The sequence below is a fragment of the Hibiscus syriacus genome, unplaced genomic scaffold, assembly GCF_006381635.1.
Source record: "Hibiscus syriacus cultivar Baekdansim isolate YM2019G1 unplaced genomic scaffold, ASM638163v2 tig00003041_pilon, whole genome shotgun sequence".
NCBI classification, from domain to species: Eukaryota; Viridiplantae; Streptophyta; class Magnoliopsida; order Malvales; family Malvaceae; genus Hibiscus; species Hibiscus syriacus.
This window is the reverse complement of record NW_024061960.1, coordinates 6,583,804-6,608,182: the sequence shown is the minus strand read 5'-3', so window position 1 is coordinate 6,608,182 and position 24,379 is coordinate 6,583,804. Positions and strand designations below refer to the sequence as shown.

Here is a 24,379-nt window from a genome sequence, read left to right as displayed (position 1 = left end):
CCTGCTTTACTGCTTTCATTTCCCTTCGTTTTATTTACTCCGTTCTATCGAATCCTTGCAATTGATGTTCGATCCCAAAGAGACGTCGTTTCTTTCCCTCACATGGATAGAAGTAAATAAACGAGAATTAATTCGAACTCGTTCTGTCTGTTTTTAACCCCAAATATCTACTAAGAAAATGGAAATATTACTTTGTTCTCAATACCAACTGTTTTGCAACGCATTGAACCGGCAACAGACGATAATGCGAGAGGATCAAAGGGATTCAATCCAGTTTCCTATCTATCGTCGGTCGAATCCTGTTTGCCGGTGAAGTGGCACGCTTATCCTCTGACATCTTCCTATGAAGCTCATCTGTGTCCCTGAAATAGCTCTCGAATGCACGAGGGAGGAATTGTGGGATCAAAAAGCATAACATATTGATGGAGAAATACAATAGGTTTGCAGCGGCCAGCCACCTCCCTAACCATTCCCATGCAACATCCTACACAAATTTCAACGTCACACTTTAGATTCATGCCCAAATTTATCATTTTGATCTTGTAGTATTTTCTATGCTATAAAATACAAAAAAAAAACATAGTTGCCTATACCTAGATTTTATGTAAAGAGACAAATCTACAAAGTTATATTAAAATTATTAGAAATTTAAGAGTGATATTGTATTTTTAAACATTTTAAATTTTCATATAGCTTAAACATATTTTTTTCTATTTTTCTTTTAATGATATGATTTTGTACTTTACGTAAAATTCTTCATCTATCCCTACTCTTAATCTTTTAATATAATTTTTTAAATTTAAATTCCTAACATAAAATTTTTCATCTGCTCATGTCCCTAAATTATTAATATAATTTCTTAAATCTGTATTTTTACAGAAAATTCTACCTATGTCCCTATATCTAAATTTTTAATAATATTTCTTAAGTTTACACTAAGAACATAAATTTTTTTGTCTGTTCATATCCCTAATTTTTTTAGTATAACCACTAGTTTTCGATTTATTAATTAATTAATCTAGATCAGATACTACAGAGACAAGGACGAATTTTTTATAGTATAACCACTAGTTTTCAATTTATTAATCGATTAATCCAGATCAAATACTACAGAGACAATGACGACTCTCACACCCCCATTTATTCCATTCGTAAACTTCAAGATTCGAACTCATGACCTTACTCAAGGGATCTAGTATTTCATCCCGACCAACTGTTGACCATATCCCTAAATTATTAATATAATATCCCTAAATTATTAATATAATTTATTAAGTTTACAATTCTTTTACATAAAAATCTATATTTGTCCATATCCCTAAATTTTTAATATAATTTCTGAAATTGCAGCCCTAACATAAGTTCTATCTCCATCCTGCTCAAGTCGACAAATTTGTTCCTTAGACTTATGTAGAAGTAAAGGATGAAATTTTGGTTTAAAGCGTTTACCTTGGATGGTGCATTCTTCGGCAGAGTTTTGTTGAGCCAAGCATCCTGCACCCAGTCAAGTATAACAAAGATTCTCCTACCAGTATATAGCAATGGCACCAGTGCTCTCACCGGTGGCGAAAACAACGACAGCCCACTTATTACATTTTCCGTTAGTATTTGAAATGAAAGCAAGAACAAGTGACGTGTCGCCGATCGAACGGCGTTCTCGTCGGCCCTCGCAAACCCACCCAAGACGTAGGCCAACGGCAACAGAAGCCCTATGGTGGTTCCCAGAATCACATAAAGCTTAAACATTTTGCTGCCATTGAAAATCTCTTGCGAGCCGTCGGTGGATAATCGGCCGAAGGACGGGAAGGCGAAGCGGGAAAGGGCGATGAGGTATACGGAGATGAAAGCCGGGAAGACTAAATCGAGGAGCGGCACTAGGCCGCTGACAGAGAAAACCATAATGAAAGCTACTAATTGGAGTTCGATCAAACGCAACGACCCCATTACACCACTCACCGCTAGTTGTTGCTGCTGCTGCAGGTGGTGGCGAAATTTTTGGTGGTCGGTTTTTTCGCCGCCGGGTGCCACGGTTCGATCTGGCTCGCTCCTAGGAGCCACCGCAAGAGATACACCAGACATTTGTGCTCTGTGTTTGTTGTTCAAAGTAAAACGCAGACTGACATGAAATTTACTAAATTATGAAATTTTGAGAAACGGAGAAGATTTTGCAGTTGAACTACAGAGAGAACATTATGAAATTGTTGAAGAACGGTGTATTTGGTTGTGGGTTTAATCGTAGTGATATGATGTGCTACCTTTCTTACACGTGGACTGTTGTTGCCTACGTGTTGCTTAACTGATAAAACAAAAATTTCTTTCATGACTCATCTGTATAGTGTATTTTTCAGTCAGTTCGATTTAATATAATAATAGTATATTATTTATTAAAATTTATTTCAATTTATGTTTAAGATGATTTTATTTAACTTAAAGTTCGACTCGTATTTTGATATAAAACCTATACTATACTTGATTTGACATAAATATATATATAATTTTTAATTTTATTTGATTAAATAGAGAATAAATTGAAAAAATAATATATAAAAATATATTAGTGTAATTGTCTCAAAATATATAAAAATATTATTTTTCAGGTTGAGTCAAATATTTTTCATCTTAAATTCGAATCTAAACTCGAACTTGTGTAATCTAGAAAACTCAATTTGACTATAATGATAATTTATATAATAATTGATATATTTTTATAAAAAAATGAAAATAATTTCAACTATAATCTAAATTAAATATTATTTTTTCAACATTATAACAAAAGCTTAGTTTGGTTTAGTGGTTAGGAATTATATCCACATGTTCTTTATTACACGTGACGGGTTATGAAATATCATATAATAATAACAAAGCCAACGAGAGAAGTAAAAATCAACGGTAACAAGCAATTCATCTTTCAACAAACTCCCATTTCCCTGCTTTACTACTTTCATTTCCCTTCGTTTTATTTACTCCGTTCTGTCGAATCGTTGCAATTGATGTTCGATCTCGAAGAGACGGCGTTTCTTTCCCCCCACGTGGATAGAAGTAGATAAACGGGAATTAATTCGAACTCGTTCTGTCTGCTTTTAACCCCAAATATCTACTAAGAAAATGGAAATATTACTTTGTTCTCAATATCAACTGTTTTTCAACACATTGAACCGGCAACAGACGATAATGCGAGAGGATCAAAGGGAGTCAATCCAGTTTCCTATCTATCGTCGGTCGAATCCTGTTTGCCGGTGCAGTGGCACGCTTATCCTCTGACGTCTTCCGATGAAGCTCATCAGTGTCCCTGAAATAGCTCTGGAATGCACGAGGGAGGAATTGTGGGATCAAAAAGCATAACATATTGATGGAGAAATACAATAGGTTTGCAGCGGCCAGCCACCTCCCGAACCATTCCCATGCAACATCCTGCACAACTTTCAACGCCACACTTTAGATTCATGCCCAAATTTATCATTTTGATCTTGTAGTATTTTATATGCTATAAAAAAAAACATAGTTGCCTATACCTAGATTTTATGTAAAGAGACAACTCTACAAAGTTATATTAAAATTATTAGAAATTTAAGAGTGATATTGCATTTTTAAACATTTTAAATTTTTATATAGCTTAAACATATTTTTTTCTATTTTTCTATTAATGATCTGATTTTGTATTTTACGTAAAATTCTTTATCTATCCCTACTCATAGGGTGCGTTTGGTTCACGGAATGTAAGATTACCAGTGAGAATAAAAGATTACCAGAGAATAGGATTACTGGAAATATTGTATTTTGTGTTTGGTTGGTTTAACAGGAATGTAAGATTACCGTGTTTGGTTAAAGGAATAAAAGATTATTGGAATGTATATTTGACCAAATTGTCCTTATTATATATTTGTATAATATTACAAATTGTAAAATATTTATATATTTTCTTTAAAAAATTAAATTCATAATATTTATATAATTTTTTTTACAAAATTAAAAATATAAAAAATGTTTAATGAAAGGGTAAATTTTTTTTAACCCCTGAACTTCATATAAAATTTTAATTATAAACTTTTTTTTTGTAAATCTCAAATAATTTAAGGATAAATTTGTAATTTAACATTCGTAGAATTTTTATTATTCAATGACAAAAAAATTATATTTTTGAAAAAAAATAAAAAATTAAGGGCATTTTAGTCCAAAACGCCGGTAATGTTACAATACCTAAGGGAATGAATGTAATGACATTCCAGGTAATATACCCCAAAAAATCTACTATTGGTAATAAAACATTACCGGGAATGAGATTCCTGACTAACTAAACATGAGATTCGCCTGGAGTTAGCGCTCCCCAGAAATATAGCCATCTCTACCCTCTCACGTCAATCCCACGAGCCTCTTATCCATTCTTATTCGATCACGGCGGGGGAGCAAGGCAAAATAGAAAAACTCACATTGGGTTTAGGGATAATCAGGTTCAAACTGATGACTTTCACCACGTGAAGGTGACACTCTACCGCTTAGTTATATCCCTTGAAAATCCCACAATCCTTGAACCAAACACACGTAGAAGTCGTACCAATTATGGAGAAGGAAAGAGTGAGCCTTCCATGGGAAATTTCCATCCACCCACCGCCACTTCATCTTCCTGCCCCCATAACACCTAACTGAAAGAGATCTTTTTTTATTCTGTTTCTATTAAATTCTAGAAGACAATAATACTCCACAGAAACTAAAAAAGAAAACATTTTTATTTTTGTTCCGGCGAAGCTGGGATAGGAAATTAAATATACTCCCCTATGTCTCAGGTATACTGGATTCTGATTTTGAACCTTTGGATCTTAAAAGCATCGTCGTTGCAACCGGGATCGTGGGCCCTACTTCGTGCGATTGGTGATAACGACAGCGGCGCTACTGATCTGAAGGACTACGCAGTTGAATTGAACGCCACGAATTTCGATGCAGTTCTCAGGGACACTCCTGCCACTTATGCTATTGTCGAATTCTTCGCTCATTGGTTAGTACTCTTTTTAAATTTTTCTTACGCAGCCTTTTTTCTTTAAAAAAAATTGAGCAACAAACATTAGTCTTTTATTTTGATTTAGTTATCGTTACGAGAATCGGAGTTTTTATTTGAGTTGATAAACAAAGATAATAGCTTCTTGAAGTGTACTAGTGGAAATATTGAACCTTTATCTGTTTCATTTCCATATAATTGTATGTGTTAGTGTTATTGCTTGCAATTTAAAAATTAGCGTGATGGCCCGAACCCTAGCCTCGGTGATAAAGTAATTGTTGATATTCTTTGAGCTTCCTAGTTCGAGCACCAGGAATGCCAGGGTACAAGAAGTCAATGTCAATTGGTTGGGAGTTATCTTTGAACATATACTACCTTGTATTTACCTCATGTTAACAACATAACGCACACACTTTTAGTGAACTTGTTTTGGTAAGAAATTAGATACCTTAGATGAGAATGAATAGAAGGGTATGACCATTCGAATTTTTGAAAAAATTGAGGAAGATTGAACACTCCCTTGATGGCATTTATCAGCTTCTGAAACTATACCTAATGAAAAGATATTAATGATATATCCAAAAAATAGTCTTTGGAGCTAGGGCGATTTTTCCTAGCTTAGCATTTTTCAGCGTGGTATTTTCTTTTCTTCCAAATGGCCTCTGGGTTGCAGCATGTTGTCAACCATTTGCATGGAATAATTATATTTTGTGCTTTGCCTTATAAGTTGGGGATTCTAAGATTTTAGGCTTTGCCTTACAAGTTGAAGATACAAAGATGTCTTCTTTTAAATGATTGACCACAATGACAATGGCTACCTAATGTTTAGAGCATAGTCACATGGATCGTGGTACGCTCAGGTACGGGAACGTGAAACGAAATCGCAATTCGCTAGGTCCCTAAAATTCAGTACGATAGGGTAGACTCATTTCGGATCGCTCTGGTACGATGTACCAGTTTCTTAGGTTGCTATTTTTCTACATCAAATTTTATAAGTAACTTCAAGACTTCAAATATCTTAGAGTAACTTCAATACTATAGATTTCATTCAGTAACTTCAATAGTTCAAAGTTCAAAACAAATTACCTAAACTCATAAAGTCATGAATAAACTTGAAACTTTAAAAGACATGATAAAACTAATAAAACAAAGTAGGAAAAGAAATAAAAAACAAAAGCTCAACCGACACAAACTCTTAATTACGTGACTTGGATCGTTTTACATAATAATAATAATAATAAAAACAAAATTCAATCTAATAAAATATAGTTTTAACATAAAAGTTACTTTTATACTAAAAAACAAACCAGGTTCTTCGTCTTTCCACTTCCATTTTCAATTTATCTCTTATTTTGCCATCTCTCTCTCTCTCTAAATCCCTTCATTTCTCCTTTCTGGTTTCTCTTCTCTCCATAATCGAAGATGCGTGAGATACTTCATATTCAAGGTGGCCAGTGCGGCAACCAAATTGGAGTCCAGTGAGATCCTTCATTTATCCTTTCTGTTTTCTCTTCTCTCTAGAACGGTGAATCGATAGCTTCAAATCGCGATTTGAACATCAATTGGGTCGATTGGATGGTCAACTTTGGATTGTAGAAGCTTTCGTACCGAATCGCGATTTTGGAACGACCCAGAACGCGTTCGTACCGCGTTTTGGATCGGAGCGTACAATACGTAGATCGTGGGAACTCTAGCGATTTATGTAACTATGATTTAGAGTAACAAATGACATTGTTTATCTCCTTTAGAGGGTGTATAGAACATAAAACAGTTTCATCAATGCCAGTTGATGTGTGCAATTGGATGTACTTTTGGTCAAAGCCCATTTTCGTGCTGATACAAGTGTTCCTTTTAATACAAAGATTCACAAACAATAAGTTTGCTTTCTCTTACGATATAGAAAGAAAAAATGTAGTATTAGCATATCCGTGACAATGTTTGGTTAAGCATATGATGTAAATGCATCTGTATGTCTCAAGTATTTGGAGTTGGCATGTCAAGGCCCTTTGTAGGGATGGCAAACGGGTGGGTCGGATGCGGATACCCCCTCCCCCATCTCCATACCCACCTAATATTTTTCAATCCACCACCCGCCCACCACCCATGATGGGTACAAATTTTCAAATCCACACCCGCCCACGCGGGTACATTTTCAAATCCATCCCCACACCCACTACCCACTAGCGACATACCCATCTAGACCCGCCTGACAGCAAACTAATGGGATGTTGGAGTTGGTTCCCAGACAGTTCGTGATGGGGTAGTAGCGCATGCTTCAATATGTCAGAGGAGTGGCTCTACAAATGTTATGGAGACATTGTAGGGAGCATGTAGTCACAGAGCTGGATTGTTGTGTTGCTTTCGATGTTAATGCTCATAGTGCATCTATTATGGGTTTTGAGGGGCTAAAGAACATGGAAACCACTGCTTTTGATGTTAATGCTTATAATACGGTTAATTTGTGTTTGGATGGGCAGCATGGGCTAAAGAACATGGAAAGTGACGTGGTTAGTGGGATTATGGGTTTAATCAAAGAGCCGAATATTTCCCTAATTAAAGACCAGATATCTTTAATATTTGGTTAAATTATATGTTATATATTATACAATATTAAAATTTATAAATTAGTCTCCAAAATTACACCTAAATTCATAATGGTCCAAAATTTAATAGATATTTAGCTGGGCGGGCGAATGTGGGGCGGATGCGGGGCGGGTAATGTCTCAAAACCATTACCCGCCCACCACCCACGACGGGTACCACTTTAAAAATCCACACCTGCCCACTACCCGCTAAAATTATACCCATCCCCGCTCCAATTGGAGCGGATGCGGTGCAGAATCTACGAAACTGTACCCGTTTGCCATCCCTAGCCCTTTGTTCTTCATGGTTACTTTTACCAGACTCTTGAATTCATTCGTTGGATTGTTGGAAAAGGGTTATCTAACCAATTATCGATCACAATTGTTCACAAATCACTGTAGAAAACAGACTGTGTAGAAAACAGACAAGTCTGTTATTTTTATTCTTGTGTACATTCAGTAGAACATATTACATATTTATATACAAATTATGCCTCTAAACTAGGAAAATCTAAGAAAAGAAACTAATCCTAGGAGATGTAATCCCTTGAAATAAGGGATTGAAAAACAGAAAATAATTACAGAATCTCTTAACTTAAGGGATTGACAACTCATTTCTATAATTCCTACACTCCCCCTCAAACTGGTGTATATATGTTGTATATACCCAGTTTGAATGACATCTCATCAAAAGTCACTCGTGGAAGGGCTTTGGTGAAGATATCTGCCAGATGTTTCTTCGTCGGAATGTATTGCAGTTTTGCAACTCTATTGTTGACCTTCTCGTAAATAAAATATATGTCTATCTCAATGTGTTTCGTTCTATCATGCTGCACTGGGTTTTTTGCTATACTCATAGCTGATTGACTGTCACTAAAAATCTCAAAATTCTTCTTGTCATCTAAGTCCAGTTCTGTGAGCAGTCTTTTAATCCACATTCCTTCACATATTCCGAGAGCCATTGCTCTAAACTCTGACTCAGCACTACTTCGAGAGACAACAACTTGTTTCTTACTTCTCCAAGTCACCAAATTACCCCAAACGTAGGTACAGTAGCCACTAACTGACCTTCTATCAATTAATTCACCTCCCCAGCTTGCATCCGTATAAACCTTTACTGTTTTGTGTTTATTTTTTTCTAAATATCAGTCCAACTCTTGGGGTAAATTTCAAGAACCTTAAAATTCTGTTAACAACTTCCAAATGTTCTTCTCGAGGATCACTCATATGTTGGCTGATTATGCTCACTGAGTATGCAATATCAGGCCTGGTCAGTGAAAGATAGATTAACTTCTCAACTAACCTTTGGTAGGTTTCCTTGTTTACTGGATTTCCAGTCATTTCCTTGCAAAATTTCAAGCCTGTCTCCATTGGAGTTTCAACTGGTTTGCAGTCGAGCATCCCAGTTTCTGCAAGAAGATCCAAAACATACTTACGCTGGTTTATGACCAGCCCTTCCTCGGACCTTGCAACTTCCATACCCAGAAAATACCTCATACTCCCTAAATCCTTGGTTTCAAACTCCTTTGCAAGATTCATCTTTAGCTTTTCTATTTTTTCTATATCACTGCCAGTTATAATCATATCATCTACATAGACAATTAGGAGGGTTATCTTAACACTCAGTGTAATTTTTCTGAATAATGTGTGATCCGCTTGGCTTTGTTTAAAACCATTCTGTGTCATAGCCTTAGCAAATCGATCAAACCAAGCCCTGGGAGACTGTTTTAAGCCATATAAGGATTTATTGAGCTTGCACACAGTTTTCTTAGTGACATTTCCTTCTAATCCGGGGGACCTCCATGTATACCTCTTCTTCAAGGTTCCCATTCAAAAAAGCATTCTTTATGTCCAGCTGATGCAATTTCCAGTCTATGTTAACAGCTACTGATAACAATATTCTGATGGTATTCAATTTTGCAACCAGTGCAAAAGCTTTAATCCGGGGACCTCCATGTACCTCTCTCAAGGTCCCATTCAAAAAGCATTCTTTATGTCCAGCTGATGCAATTTCCAGTCTATGTTAACAGCTACTGATAACAATATTCTGATGGTATTCAATTTTGCAACCAGTGCAAAAGTCTCCTGGTAGTCGATGCCATAGGACTAAGAAAAACCTTTAGCAACCAGCCTTGCCTTGTATCTTTCCACACTCCCATCCGAATGATATTTGACTGTGAATATCCACCTACATCCAATAGCTCTCTTCCCTTTTGGCAAATCTGTCAAACTCCATGTCTTATTCTTTTGCAACGCTTTTATCTCTTCTTCCACAACCTTTTTCCACTCAGGAGATTGCAATGCTTCTGTCACATTTCTTGGGATTTTCACAGTGTTAATGCTGGCAGTGAAAGCCCTGAAATTAGACTGTAATTTCCCATATGCAACATACTTATTTATGGGATGAGCAGGCATTTTCTTACCCCTTCCTAATAGCAATAGGAAATCATCAAGATCAACAGTAGTAGCCTCTTGGTAACCATCATTACTTCTGTTTCAACTGCAACAGGATCCGAATCTGGTTCTTGGCAATGCTAGGGACTGATTTCTCAGCACATCTTTCATTCTTCTTGAGTAAACACTGAGTTGTTTCGGTTGGGGTATGTTCAGGGTCATTGTTAGGTGCATTTTTTGTAGTGGTGGAAGGTGTTTTGCACGGACTAGAGTGCTGAGTTAAGGAGGAAGGTAATTCATCAGAGTTATTTAGGTTATTTCCATCACCCTCCCTAGGAACTGGGACAGTGTTAGTCGGCTTTGGAGAGACAGTAATAGGTAAGGAAATGATAGGCTGTAAAGAAATATCGGTTTGAACAGGTTGAAATTCCTTGTAACTAATAGGCTGTAAAGAAATATCGGTTTGAACAGGCTGAAATTCCTTGTAACTCTCCCCCTGAATTTATGTTCCTGAAAAATAAGGTTGGTTTTCAAAAAATGTAACATCAAAGGAGACATAGGTCTTTTTTGTGGAAGGTGAGTAACACTTGTAACCTTCTGACTCGAAGAATAGCCCAAGAACACACTTTATGGACTAGGATCTAATTTCCCTCTGTTGTGGATATGAACAAAGGCTGTACACCCAAACACCCGAGGAGAAAGACTTGAGTTTAAATGTTTAAAATGGGGATACATCTGAAACAGAACCTTAGTAGGAATTTTGAAATCTAATACTTGGCATTCTATTGATGAGGTAAGTGGCTATAAGAAGAGCTTCCCGCCAAAGATACTTAGGAGCATTAGCAGCAAACATAAGAGACCTAGTAACCTCTAGAAGATGTCTATTTTTCCTTTCTGCTACCCCGTTTTGTTGAAGTGTGTTGACACAAGAAGTAAGGTGAACAATGCCTCTTCCTTAAAGAAATACCCAAGGGTTTTATTCAAATACTCACTCCCATTGTCACTCCTTAGAATTTTGATTTTTGTGTCAATTAGGTTTCAACTTTTGATAAAAACTTTTAAAGAGAGACTCAACCTCAGATTTTTCTCTTATTAAGAAAACCCATGTTGTCCTAGAGTAATCATCTATAAAAGACACAAATCACTTATACCCAAAAATACTTTTGAAAGGAGAAAGGCCCCAAATGTCACTATAGATGATGGAAAAAGGTGTTGTTGGTTCAAATTTGGCTGGAATATATGGTTTTCTGGTGTGTTTGGCCATTTGAAAAATTTCACAGGAAAACAAAAATGGATCTTTATTAATGAATAAGTTCGGTAACATTTTGGAAATATAGAAAAAATTAGGATGACCTAATCTAGAGTACCATAACATAATTTTATTGGTTGAGATACATTGGTTTCCCAAGACCGAACCATGATTATGAGAGTACCAAACCAACATTACAACCAAATCTTTAATTAATTTGCTGACTGACAACAGATTGCATGCAAGTCTAGAAACATAGAGGACATTATGAAGTAGTAGATTTTTGTTTAATGTAACAGAACCACTCCCTTTGACTGTAGTGAGAGAGCCATCTGCTATTTTGATGGAAGCTGATAAGCTGCTTTCACTATATTCCTCCAAGAGATCAATATTTCCTGTCATATGATCTGATGCACCCGAGTCTATTATCCATTGTACCGAGGAAGCATATGGATTATTTCCATCAGTAGTAGTATAAGTCATATTTGTAGGCTTGGCTGTCATACTGCTCAAAATCTGCTGCAGTTCCTCTATCTGTTTCTTGCTAAAACTACTTGAGGAATCATCTTGAGAGGCAATATGAGGCTCCTTTTGAAACCTGGATCTTGTGGGCTGCCAATCGGCTGGTTTTCCGTACAGCTTCCAACATTGATCTATCATATGGCCTGGCTTCTTACAATGTTCACACCAAAGGCGATTTTTCCTCTATTGCTTTGAAAATTTGAAATTTGAAATCTGAAAATCAGATTGAGAGGGGCTGGTTTGGGAAGTGATTTCGGATGCTGAGGGATCCGGATTAGCCATGAAAAAAAATAGAGTTGAATAGGAATTGATTTAAAGAGAAGCAGAAATCAGATTGATCGCTCTAACCTGATACCATGTAGAAAACAGACTGTGTAGAAAACAGACTGTAGAAAACAGACAAGTCTGTTATTTTTATTCTTGTGTATATTCAGTAGAGCATATTACATATTTATATACAAATTATGCCTCTAAACTAGGAAACTCTAAGAAAGGAAACTAATCCTAGGAGATGTAATCCCTTGAAATAAGGGATTGAAAAACAGAAAATAATTACAGAATCTCTTAACTTAAGGGATTGACAACTCATTTCTATAATTCCTACAATCACAGCCTGATTGTGGTATTGTATTGATTTACTAATCAACATATCCAGGTACCATCAAAATAATTTGGTTCCTAGAAGTTGCCTGTCCTTGTTTGCTTGTTATTATGTAGCTTATGATTGCATAAGGTTTTCCCTTTTCATAAGAATGGCACCTTTCTACACATGGGTGTGTGCAAGCAGTGCACTTTCTTCTATATCCCTATAAAACTACATGCTTTCTTGGTTAAGTGTATGTAGCTAGTAGTTGAATTCCATGCACCATGCCTGTAATGATGTTATATGACATTTTATTACTTTTCAGGTGCCCTGCTTGCAGAAATTACAAGGTATCATATGGTCTATTTTTGCACTTAGAATTTTTCTTATCTTCACGTTCTTATATTTTTGCTGCTTTACATACTATTTTTTCAGCCCCATTATGAAAAAGTTGCAAGGCTTTTCAATGGACACAATGCTGTGCATCCTGGAATTGTATTGATGACTAGAGTTGACTGTGCATTAAAGGTATTTGTTGTCTTCTGAAAACTTGCAAAGTGCAGCTTCATGGAAATACTGCTGTAAAATACTTGTTTCTTCAATAACATATATTTTCCTTACTACCATAATGCTGGGATTTAAGATGAAGTTGAAATATTTCTGAACGTGTAGAATTTTGAAAATAAAGTTGGATTTTTTGGTGTTCAATAAATAGAACAAACACTTCGAATTTGTTCCTTCAGTGGTTTTGTTTAGTTATTGCCCCATTCAATAACATATATTTTCCTTACTACCATAATGCTGGGATTTAAGATGAAGTTGAAATATTTCTGAACGTGTAGAATTTTGAAAATAAAGTTGGATTTTTTGGTGTTCAATATCTAGAACAAACACTTCGAATTTGTTCCTTCAGTGGTTTTGTTTAGTTATTGCCCCATTCAATCATTTACCAATACTGCCACACATTAAAAGTATCTGTTAAAATTCTGCTTTTACATACTTGGGATTATATATCAAAATTACTTGTCTCGGCATAAGTGATGTTCGATGATTTTTCCCTATCTTAAAAATAAAGCTTGACTATACCTAAGTTGAGCATAGGGCCTCATAAATGACCGGTGTAAAGAGGAGAAAAGGTAAAATAGAAAGGAAAAAAGTTATCCCCATACTCCAAATTACTGGGGAGGCTCTATTAGTTTGAGTCCCTGGTTTATTTTTATCACATAAGTGATCACCATCCTTGTCCGCAGGCAACAAGAAATTTGAAATTGGTGTGAACTGAAGGTTCACTGGACAGAGTGGATTTTATTGAACGCTCCTCCAAATTTTCAAGGAATGAGAACCTTAGAAACGAAGACTTCTTTCAAATGATTTGTGATTGCTATTTTTTAGATAGATGTTGGGTATTACAATTACAAACATAAATTTCTGTTTTATTTTTGTTGACAAGAAACACAGAATTACAAATTCTGGAACAAGTGAAACCAATATAATCTGGATCAGAAATCCTAGAAGTTCAAATTTACATGATTTAGAAAATAATTGCCTTATGATGTTGTTAATGGGAGCATAAATTGATATTAGCATATTTTTTTCTATGGTTCGGGCCTTATCCAGTTCCAGAGTGAGGCCGTTAAAGTGGAAATTCAATAAAGTAGCACTTTTAATACTAGTAGCGACCTTTTTGGACTAGAATGTAGCCATCTGAGGTGGATGTTCTTTTTATTCCATGTATATAGGTTTACTACTTATTTAGCCTCGTTCTGTTAGCCAACCTCTGTATAAAAGATTGTGTTCCATTTGGAGCATTTTTTACTGATTTGGTTTCTAAAAATGTGTCTTGTTAATTTTACTTTGGTTGTTTGTCTTTGTTTGGCAGCACAGATAAATACCAAACTTTGTGATAAGTTTTCTGTGAGTCACTATCCTATGCTGTTTTGGGGTCCTCCTACAAAGTTTTCTTCTGGCTGGAGCTCTGATCAAACTAAAAGTAAATTACGTGTAATTGATGATGCACGGACCGCAGAACGCTTGCTTAATTGGATCAATAAGCAAATAGGCAGGTATGAGGGTGCTTCATCCATTACTCATTTAATACGGATCATCTTTATAATCCGAACCAGTTCTTTTTTAAATTTATGGATTTGTAATGGAAATTATGAGCAATTTACTGAAAGAAGCTATGGCTTTTTCATCAGGTGCCATTCTCGTGTTAACATATAGGAATTTCCCAATAATTTCCTCCACTGTTTGGTCTTTTTAACCCTACCTTGACTCGATTCTGCACCTGATTTCTAATAATTAAGAATTATAGTTTATGGGGAAAATACAAAATGAAAGTTGAGCCTTTAGACATTATATAAATCATTCTGTTAGTTCTAGAAATTGCGCTGGGGTACTGGATTGGAAGTTTAGACATTTTGAACTAGGCATGGAAACCATGAGCATGGGGGAGGTTTTGTGGTATAATGAAATCTGTTTCTGTTCTGACATTGTAGTTATAAAAAATTTGGTGTTTGATTGATATTGTACTTCAAAGTTAGTGCCAAATATTTGCACTTTCTATGAAATTTTGACCTTTAGCTTTTGTTCTCATTTGATTTCTGCTGGTTATACTCCCTTTCAGTCATATGGCCTGGATGATGAAAATTTTGAAAACGAGCATCTTTCATCGAATATATCGGATCCTGGACAGGTTTCTATGTGCATTTCCATTTTGATTTCTTGAATAATGCATGTTTGAGATTTGGTCAATATGCTTAGGATTTTATCTTCATTGTTTTGATAAAATTTTGAAAGATTGCTCGAGCTGTGTACGATGTGGAGGAGGCAACCGCAACTGCCTTTGACATCATTCTAGAACATAAGGTTGGAATTTCACTCTCTTGTGTAAATTTCCCTCTATTCTCTCAATTTTGTATGCATATAGGCTAGGAATTTTTTGTTGTTGTCGTACTAAAGTTGCTGGAGGTGATGTCCTGCAGATGATTAAATCTGGAACTCGAGCTTCACTAATCAAATTCCTTCAGCTTTTAGTCGCTCATCATCCTTCGAGGAGGTAAGATCTAACCTTTCAAGTATGTGTCTTGGCTTGGCTTCATGTTACTAGAATGCTTGTAACTTAATAACACCACTGACAAAAAGGAAATACTGCATAAGGAAAAAAATAACTCTTAATGGCTACTGATATGACCTTGAATGCAAAGGGGGCATTTTATTGATCTTTGGTGAGCTCTTAATTGCCAATACAATATGTTATGATACCATCTTCATCAAACGTGTCCAGAAAAGGAGCATATGATAGGTTCATCAGTTGAGTTTTGAAATAATTGCTCAAAAGTTATGCAACTAGGAATAATTTGTTTTCCAAGTAAAAGATCGCGAGTGATACGTAAAAGGCAGAACAATGTCATTTCTAGGATGCATGGGGAAGGTAGTATTGGAAATAACTGACATGAGACAGTGTATCTCATTATTGAACAACTACACCAAAAGAATGTACTAGATGATTCAATAACTTAATTTAAATCAGCTTTGGTCAAGGGGAAGTTTCTAAACAACTTTGAAATTGATTAATGATGACCCAATACGAGGAAAAACAATTATATCTCTTCTCCTACATGACATAAAGTGAGTGGAAGTGGTATCAAAGTGGCAGCAAGCCACATTAAGAAAAAGCGTGATGTAGAGAGAAGTAAATAAGTAGTGAAAGGTGAAAAACGGAAGCATTTGTAGAAGAATGAAATTATCAAACAAAAACCAATACCTTGTCTGCAAGATGAAAGTAATTCTTAAATTTGACATCTTCTCCTTGGCTTTGTACTAGGTGTCGGAAGGGAAGTGCAGAAATACTCGTCAATTTTGATGACTTGTGCCCATTTGATATTTGGTCATCAGCCAAGCATGATGTTGATACTACTAACATGATAGGGGTGCTACGCAATTTCCATATTTGTGGAAAGGATGTTCCCCGTGGATATTGGGTAGGCACTAAAAGACAATTTGGCTTTTTAGTTTCTTTCCATTTGTATATTTGAAGCTATTGATATTAGGAAGCGCCATCCAGGCTTTTAATTTTTCTTTCTTCGCGTATATTTGAAGCTTGATTCAACTGGAATGCTTTAATACTATAGTTGATGATTGTTAGTTACCTATAAGTAGTTACGACACCCATTTTATGTGATCCATTGCCTCTCTCTCTATATATATATCACTAATTTATGACTGGTTTTTCAGCTGTGAGATTGCCAAATTGATTAAACCATATAAATATTTATTCATTTTTATTTTCGCCAAGATAAAACATATTCTTTTGAAATTTTTACATTGATTTTCTTTTAATGGTTGCTTTATGCCACATTTGGATCTTTTTTGCAGATGTTTTGTCGAGGCAGCAGAAATGATACCCGGGGCTTTAGGTAATGATTTAAACTCCTTAAATTTTTAGCTCATGCAATTTTGGAAGAACTTTCTGAACTTCTCCAATTTGATGTCTTTCACTCTCTTTAGGCATTGGTTTCAAATTATTTCACTTCTCTATGAATCAACAAAGTAGTAGCACTAGCACCCTTTCCATAGGGGTCAGGACATGAGGGATTGCTGGGGTTGCAAGTAGGCTTTTTACAGATTTGAATGTAATTATTATTACTTATGTTCTTTAATTCATGTTTATATTGTGACATATTGCATTGAACCTGATATGCTGATGCATTAAAAAGAGGGTTAGTTGCAACTGATAATATTACTAGGAGATGTTCATTTGGTTTTTAGCAGATTAGCTCAAGATAACCGTCAACCGTGTGCAATTATTTTAACAAGCTTAGTTTATACTGGTTAGTGTTAATTTCGTATTTTAGCCATAGAACAAATACAATAAATTAAGCCATTTTGCAATGTATGATGTAAAAAAATGAGATTTTTGTCATAAAAAATTGTTGTACTCCTATATGACTAGTCTTCTTCCATAGTTATTTGTTCCTATATTTCTTTTTCAACAATTCTCAGCCTTGCATATGATGACAATCATAATAGAGTTCCCTTCAGCTGTAATTGATTTTATAGCTGTCAATAATCATACATATTTTGTATCCAGTTGTGGCTTGTGGGTTTTAATGCATTCACTCTCTGTGAGGATTGAGGATGGAGAGAGCCAATCTGCATTTACATCTATATGTGATTTTATTCACAATTTTTTTATTTGCGAGGAGTGTCGTCAACTTTTTTATGAGATGTGTTCAAGGTAAATTTGATTCCAAAGCAAGTTATTTCCTTATAAATATTCAAGTTAATTTCATCTAACTGCAAATGTTCAATTTGCAGTGTTAAAAGTCCTTTCGAAACAGCTCGTGGCTTTGCCCTTTGGTTGTGGAGTGCACATAATCAAGTCAATGAGAGGTTAATGAAGGAAGAAGCATCTCTAAAAACTGGAGATCCTAAATTCCCAAAGATTATTTGGCCTCCAAAACAGCTTTGTCCTTCATGTCAACATTCCCGAGGTCCCAAAGATAAAGGAAGCAGTCAGATAGGGTGGAACCAGGATGAAGTGTTTAAGTTCTTAATAAGTTATTATGGAAATACGCTTGTATCTTTCTATAGGGTCTTCTAGCTGAAGATGGAACCGGCGTTATTCTGGATGATTCCTCAACTAGTGCAGTTGTGGTGCCGGTTGGGGCTGCATTCGCTATTGCTCTTGCCAGCTGTGCATTCGGAGCGCTCGCTTGCTACTGTCGTTCTCAGCAGAAGAGTCGGAAGTATTTCCATCAACTACACTCTTTAAAGAACATATGATAGTTCTGAGGACATGAATTCTTTCAAATAGGAAAAGGGGGCGGGGGAGAGTTGTAGAGAGAGAGAGAGAGAGAGACAACTTTTGATATTTAAGATGCAACTTTCTCATCTGATTTCCTTCCACCACTTTTCAGGCGGAGGAGAAGCTGGAGTTAATATTACTAGAACAACAGAAAAGTCGCACACAATCCTTAAGATGATGACCCTGTCGGAATTCGGATGACATCAAGCTCCAAGTAGAAATCGAGATTCCAGCCCTTATACCGACACACTTGACGTCCGATTCATTTATCAGTTTTCTATCAAGACCATCCTGAATTTTGGGTTCCTAGAGATTTGACACCCCTAATTTTATCTGCTTTCTTAATGTCCCATTCAAATTTGACATGCTGCATGAATACTTTAGAATGAGTTTTGTGAATGAATGTCTGATACAAGTGTCTGTAAAGTTCCTCCTCTCCACTTGAATTTGTTCTTCATATGATTAAACATTGAAGGACTGTAGTATAACTTGTATGTGAGAATACTGTGGACCTGTTTTAGTAGTTATTAAAAAAAAACGTATTTTCATTCTTGCATTGGCATTCAACAAGAATTATATCCTTCTGATCATCTTGCTTGGGACAATTTTAGGTTGCAGTGAAAGCTTTCGGCATTCATCGTTCCTATGATGGCATATATTGATTTTTCGTATCTCTTTCGGTCCACTTATGCTCTTAGTCCCTGTACTCCTCATATATTCAAAATTTATTCCATCTACTTTTAATTCTAGGAACTCAAGACATTTTAAAAATAAAAGTTCTTTTAACTGATACAAGTACTTAGTTTTATCAAATAAATAAAGAGGGGTTATAATAAAATCACAATTTTTTTCTAAGAACCTATAAAAACTAAAATGGATTAGTTATATTAACTGTTCATTTTCTTTATGATCTTCAAAGAACACAAAACTAATGAAAATTGGATCATATAAAGAAAGGCAAAAAAAACTTACACTAATAATTCGGGGGAAATAGAAGTTTCAAACGAATAATTTATGAAAAATTGAAGATACGAATAAATATCACAGTTATCAGTGAATTATAAATATTAATGATTATGAATATTAATATAAAAATATATAACGATTGATTTTAAGATTTTGGATTCTGAATTTGTCTCTACATTGCTCGAAAACTAAAACAACTGATTCATTCTTTGAACAATGCAGTAAGAGATCGATTATCAATCTAAGAACACACACACACATGTAACTAAAACATTTTGAATGTCATTTTTCACAGACAGGATGTCACAGAAAGCCTTTTTTCCTCCCAAAATCACAACAAAATGAAATAAAATAAAAATATATTCATTTATATTGCTGCTTTCTTTTATATATTGTACAATGGTTCATATACACAGGTACATTCTTTGTATCTCTTTCCTTCAATGTGCATTTTCTTCAAATATATACAATTGGGATCATCCCCAGAGTTGGTCTGTACAGTTTTTTTAAAGACATGTAATCAAATCATCTGAGAGACCAACACACCTTCAACTTTTCTACCCAAAGATGACCTAATAATGAAATTAATATTCATTTATCCTACATACCAACTTCTTGTAATGACTTTTAGTGCATCTGTTGGCACTTGGCATTCAAGGAATGTTGACTATGTGATGCTGAGTTTGCATGATAGACTGCTCAGTTTCTTCATCTGATTGAGTAAACAATGAATTTGGGAACTCCTAATGGTTAACCAAAAAACCCACTCAGCAAAATTTGTTTTCAAACTAATAGGTGATAGGAATTATGAGTTGATTCAAAGAGAACCTCTCACCTGCTGTTGCCGGCGGTGACGGAGGGCAGTCATTGATTTCACCATGACATAGATTGGCAGGATAATCCCAACAGTGGGAAGTAATAACAACTGTACAATGTAAGATGATACTAGATTATATAGTCTGAAAGTCGATATGTTCGAAATAAAAGAAGAAAACTTACCATGAACAACAGGAAAGTGTAGTCATTGGTTCTGGTAAGTATGATAGGAAGAGTATGTCGTAAAATCAAAAGAAGGATGAACTGCAGATGAAAAGAATAAGAAATCAGCAATGAAAGCAATCGATAAATTAACACTTAAGTGTTACTACAAGAGCTTTAAAGTAGATGTTTTACACATTGATGTCCACAAATTTCAGCATAAATTTAAAACTTAAAAGTTTAGCTGCCATTGAAAGAATCATAACTGCTTTTAGTATTGTAGTTAGCTATGTCTGTCAAAAGGAAGCATACTTGGCATGGTGCGTCTATCAGAATGTTGAAGCTTTTTAAATTAGAAAATCTCATATATTCCTCTGCATTATTCTAGTTTTTAGGACAGTGAAGGTTTAGAGAGTGAAAGTTACCACTATTGCAAATGTTCGGTAACATATTGAGCTTCTTGTAGTCGAAACTGAATATTCATCATAATGGTGATCAGTTGATACTACTGCTATAAGGCGAGAATTGTTTAACTCCCTCCTAGAGATCTCCCAGTTTGCCCTGACAAAAAGCATAAAACTTAAATGAAGCAATGTTAACCAGATGAGCGGTTGCTAGTTAACACTTTAACATGCAAGAGTTACCTCAAATTCATTGGAAAACGGCCGATTTGGAACAAAGGAGGTGGCGCAGTATAGCCCGGCTCGAATTGCTGAAATGCAGAAGATTAATGATCAGATAAGTTTAGTATAACCTGTCAGAGATAAAACTATACAACAAACAACTCAAACTGTATATCACTCGAAGAAAATGAAATTGAAAGGGAACAAAATGCTTTAGTTAGAACATGGCTCATGAAATGTAAAATAAATAACCTGATGGCATATTTCACAGGTAGTGTTGCCTTTCTCATTGCACCATCTTTGTACACATCTTCGATGAGCATACTGTAACAAAATAGAGGCGTTGCACAATTAGCTCCAAACAGAAGTTTACAGGATACATGAATATTTTGTTGCATTGAAATGGATGTTTAGAAGTAAAAAGATGAGAATATTGATTGAGATAGGCCTCTTAGGTACAATCACTTGAACTGATGAAACTTTAACCCTTTACATTGCTTGAGAACGGAAAGAATAACCAGAAGGTCCGCATTCTTTAAAAGACAAACTTAAAATGAAAGCATATTGAAAGGTATAAGAGTGAAATTGATCTAGTTACTAGATAACATTTATATCCTTGGAACTCAAGTGCAAGAAATAGTAAGACACTATATTTGAAGAAGAATGTGAGAGATGTTTTCTCATTAGCCACACTCAGAAATGTGCAGTTTCACAGCAACTAGGCTTAGTGAACCAAAATTTTGGGTCAGACTTGTACTAAAAGATGATGCTATTCACCAAATATGGAGGAGCTACTGATGATTCTCAGAGCAGGTATGATAGATTATAAGGACAAGCATTTTGCAACAAGATTGCAGTGAAATGTTTCAAGAAAAGCTAACATACGAACAAGAACCAAGGTATTATAAATTTGTACCATGGAAATGGTGTTGGTGTCAACTTGGTATAGGAACCCAACATACAGGGCTACATCCTCCTTGTTCATGGAGGATAAAGAGAATTGTTCCACAAAATAGTTTTGCCCCTCAAATTTATTTGATAACTTAAAACAACTAGCCGACTAATACTGACGACATCTTTTAAGGCAGAAACTATAAAAGATATTCATTACATCATTTGCCAAAAATTGGAAACAAAACATGCATGGTGAAAGAATTCGGGGGTTATCTCTCATAAATTGAACATGAAAAAATATGCATAAAAAAACAGATTGAAGAAACTTAAAAGCGCGAATTTAATATTTTTGAACTGAAAACTGCCACTCAAATAAGCCTCAACCTAACCTCCAAGCTGCCACAACAAGAGCAAGGGGTCTCCATGTTTGAATCTTCATCCTCATCTTGGCATATCCTGCATTCTACAATTTTCCTTGGGGACAACAAATCCACCTTCGGAGAAGAACTGAATACTTCCTTGTCATCAACTGCTAATGTAGTGGCCTGCAAAGAGCGGTTTCGGCTTTCGATAGCGGCTTCCAGTGTGGATTCTGTCAACAACCGATCCACTAGCAATACAAAATGATCCCCCATATTCGGAAATACTAGAACTCAACAATCAGATGCAATAACCCAAAGCCGGAAACCAGTTGATCTACTTCTCTTGTTTACTTTTTATCCTGTGTAGAAAAGTACAATTGATTAGAAACAACCTTGAAAGCTTTTAAGTTAGGTGTTGACAAATACATTTAACTTTTTAACTGAAATTAGGAACTGGGGACCCCTACAAATGCATGTAATAAGGATGGATAAAGCCCTCTCATAGAGCTGACAAGAATTTGGCTCTAACCATCAAACCAAAAGGAAATATCTGAAGAAAAATTGAACAGGAATGAATGGTACAGCTTCAAAAGCTCAATAGATTGTAGCAAAGACAATGAATTTTTTTTTCAACAACGAACACACTTAATTACACAACTGCATACCAAAAAGAAGAGCCGGGAAAAAAACAAATGAATTGGCATAAACCCATTGAAGAAAATACTTCCAAAACTTTATAAAATAAACATAAAGGAAAAAGGGAAAATACCCAGAAAAGTAAAAGATGAATGAAATAAAATAAATGCATCTCCAGATGCCAACAACAACAACAAAAAGAGGGAGTGCTTTACCCAATCCTGTGCAAAAGCATAAAACCATATCACGAAAAGGGTTATAACAGAAAGGGTATAAGAAAAGAAGAAGAAACTTACAAGAAAGGGATCATTTTTCTTGAAGCAAAGGAACCTTCTTTCCTTTTATCTCTCGTAGTTTTAGTGCAAAATTAAAGCTTATGGTTTTGAGGTGAAGCAAGAGATTGAGTGCAAAACTTATAGCAATTTCAAATTGTTGCCCTCTTTTGGTGTTTCTTTTTCTTTCCTCTATTTGGTATCGTAGGTTTGAATCTTGGGGGCGTTTGTTTCTGGTTTTGGCTTCGGTGTTTAAAGGTCAAAGCGAAGTCGATGGAAGTGAAAGGAAAGATTCATGAGCGTCAGCCCGCGTTTTCAATTTACATAAAACGGTTGTATGGTTAAAACTATTGTGCTCTCTTTATTAAGCAAATTTGGTTAATTATTGATTCATGACCAGATTTCTTTGGATACTTTCCTTTTAAGTAAAAGCTAATATAGTTGATGTGAAGTGACTGACAATATAAATAGAAGTTTACAAGATAATGATAATTATAATACAGGTAATCTATTCAGATGTTATTCGATTTTATGTGGTCTATAGTTTATATTATTTAACTTTTAAGTATTTTTTCTATACTATAAATTTTTAATTTTAATTATGTCACTATATTATTAAAATTCAAATCGTGTGATGACATAAACAAAACAATATCATTTAATGTGATTCTTGGTGTCTAAAACGATGATCTTACGTGTGATTTGATTTTTTTATTAAACTTTTAAATATTTCGCTTTGGATATTGTATTTTTCTGACTACCACCAGTCATATTTCGTAATAAAATTAGTATCAAAATTTCTTATCTTATAATTGATTTTTCACGAAATTTGTAAAAATCTATGAAATTAAATACAAAAATACATCACTTTTAAGGGTTTGTGGGTTTTCTCAAATATGAGAGAATTGAGATGGTTGTTTGAAAATTTAAACAGTGAGAAACATTATTTTAAGAAGATGAACAACATACTTAAAAAATAACCTCATTTAACGACCATAAGAGAATATCATAGTAGCAACACATCAACTTTTAGATGGATTTGCATCGATTCTGAGTGTGTTTTGCAGAAAACTAATCCTAGAAGAAGAAAGATGAGTGAAATGTGAACTTTTATATGGGTTTTCATCGATTTTGAGTGTGTTTTGTGGAAAACTAATCCTAGAAGAAGAAAGATGAGTGAAATGTGAACATTTTGATACCGATCTTCCCACAAAAGATAACTGATAACAAGAGAGGATTGGTTACCAGTGACTTCCGAAAAGGTTTAGTGCTTAAAAATGAACTTTTTAAAAATCTAGTGTCAAAATTGAAACACCGCTAAAAGTTCATTTTCTAAAACGACGTTGTTTTGAGTATCAAGATATGCGCCAAAACAGTGTTGTTTTATCCACATCATCATAGTGATAAAAAGATTCATTCACATCATCATATCATTAAAATTTAACAACACAATTGTCGCGACCGTCTTTCTGTTGGGCCCAAAATTGGGCTTCGACGTGAATAAATGGATTGGAGTCGC

At 35.1% G+C, this 24,379-nt stretch overlaps 2 protein-coding genes and 1 pseudogene across 3 annotated transcripts; 1 reads left to right on the top strand and 2 right to left on the bottom strand.

Annotated features, from left to right (window-relative positions):
• On the bottom strand, positions 1-2,103 carry LOC120170293. The gene is made up of 2 exons (XM_039178261.1): positions 1,450-2,103; positions 1-484 (listed from the first exon to the last, which is right to left on the bottom strand). Exons 1-2 carry the CDS (start codon positions 2,077-2,079, stop codon positions 266-268), a joined length of 849 nt encoding a protein of 282 aa, XP_039034192.1. The 5' UTR covers positions 2,080-2,103; the 3' UTR covers positions 1-265.
• On the bottom strand, positions 817-23,136 carry LOC120170304. 2 transcript variants are annotated; one of them, XM_039178276.1, is made up of 9 exons: positions 22,885-23,136; positions 21,980-22,311; positions 20,949-21,020; positions 20,718-20,785; positions 20,499-20,634; positions 20,095-20,175; positions 19,931-20,020; positions 19,742-19,838; positions 817-829 (listed from the first exon to the last, which is right to left on the bottom strand). In XM_039178276.1, the coding sequence occupies exons 2-8, from the start codon at positions 22,223-22,225 to the stop codon at positions 19,749-19,751; spliced, it is 783 nt and encodes a 260-aa protein (XP_039034207.1). In that variant the 5' UTR covers positions 22,226-22,311; positions 22,885-23,136; the 3' UTR covers positions 817-829; positions 19,742-19,748. The 2 variants fall into 2 exon arrangements, with proteins under 2 accessions (XP_039034207.1, XP_039034200.1); XM_039178269.1 differs by lacking the exon at positions 22,885-23,136 and adding an exon at positions 22,722-22,758.
• Positions 4,773-18,535, top strand: LOC120170319 (annotated as a pseudogene).
• Positions 23,137-24,379: the final 1,243 nt, after the last annotated feature.

Bases quoted from the DNA above. Each gene is read 5' to 3' on its own strand.
- LOC120170293 (XM_039178261.1), bottom strand. From the start codon at position 2,079: ATGTCTGGTGTATCTCTTGCGGTGGCTCCTAGGAGCGAGCCAGATCGA. The intron at 485-1,449 runs GTAAACGCTTTA...AAATTTGTGTAG, and splicing joins CGAAGAATGCACCATCCAAG to GATGTTGCATGGGAATGGTT.
- LOC120170304 (XM_039178276.1), bottom strand. From the start codon at position 22,225: ATGGGGGATCATTTTGTATTGCTAGTGGATCGGTTGTTGACAGAATCC. The intron at 21,021-21,979 runs GTTAGGTTGAGG...ATTTTGTTACAG, and splicing joins CTTGTTGTGGCAGCTTGGAG to TATGCTCATCGAAGATGTGT. The intron at 20,786-20,948 runs GTTATTTATTTT...TCTGCATTTCAG, and splicing joins CCTGTGAAATATGCCATCAG to CAATTCGAGCCGGGCTATAC.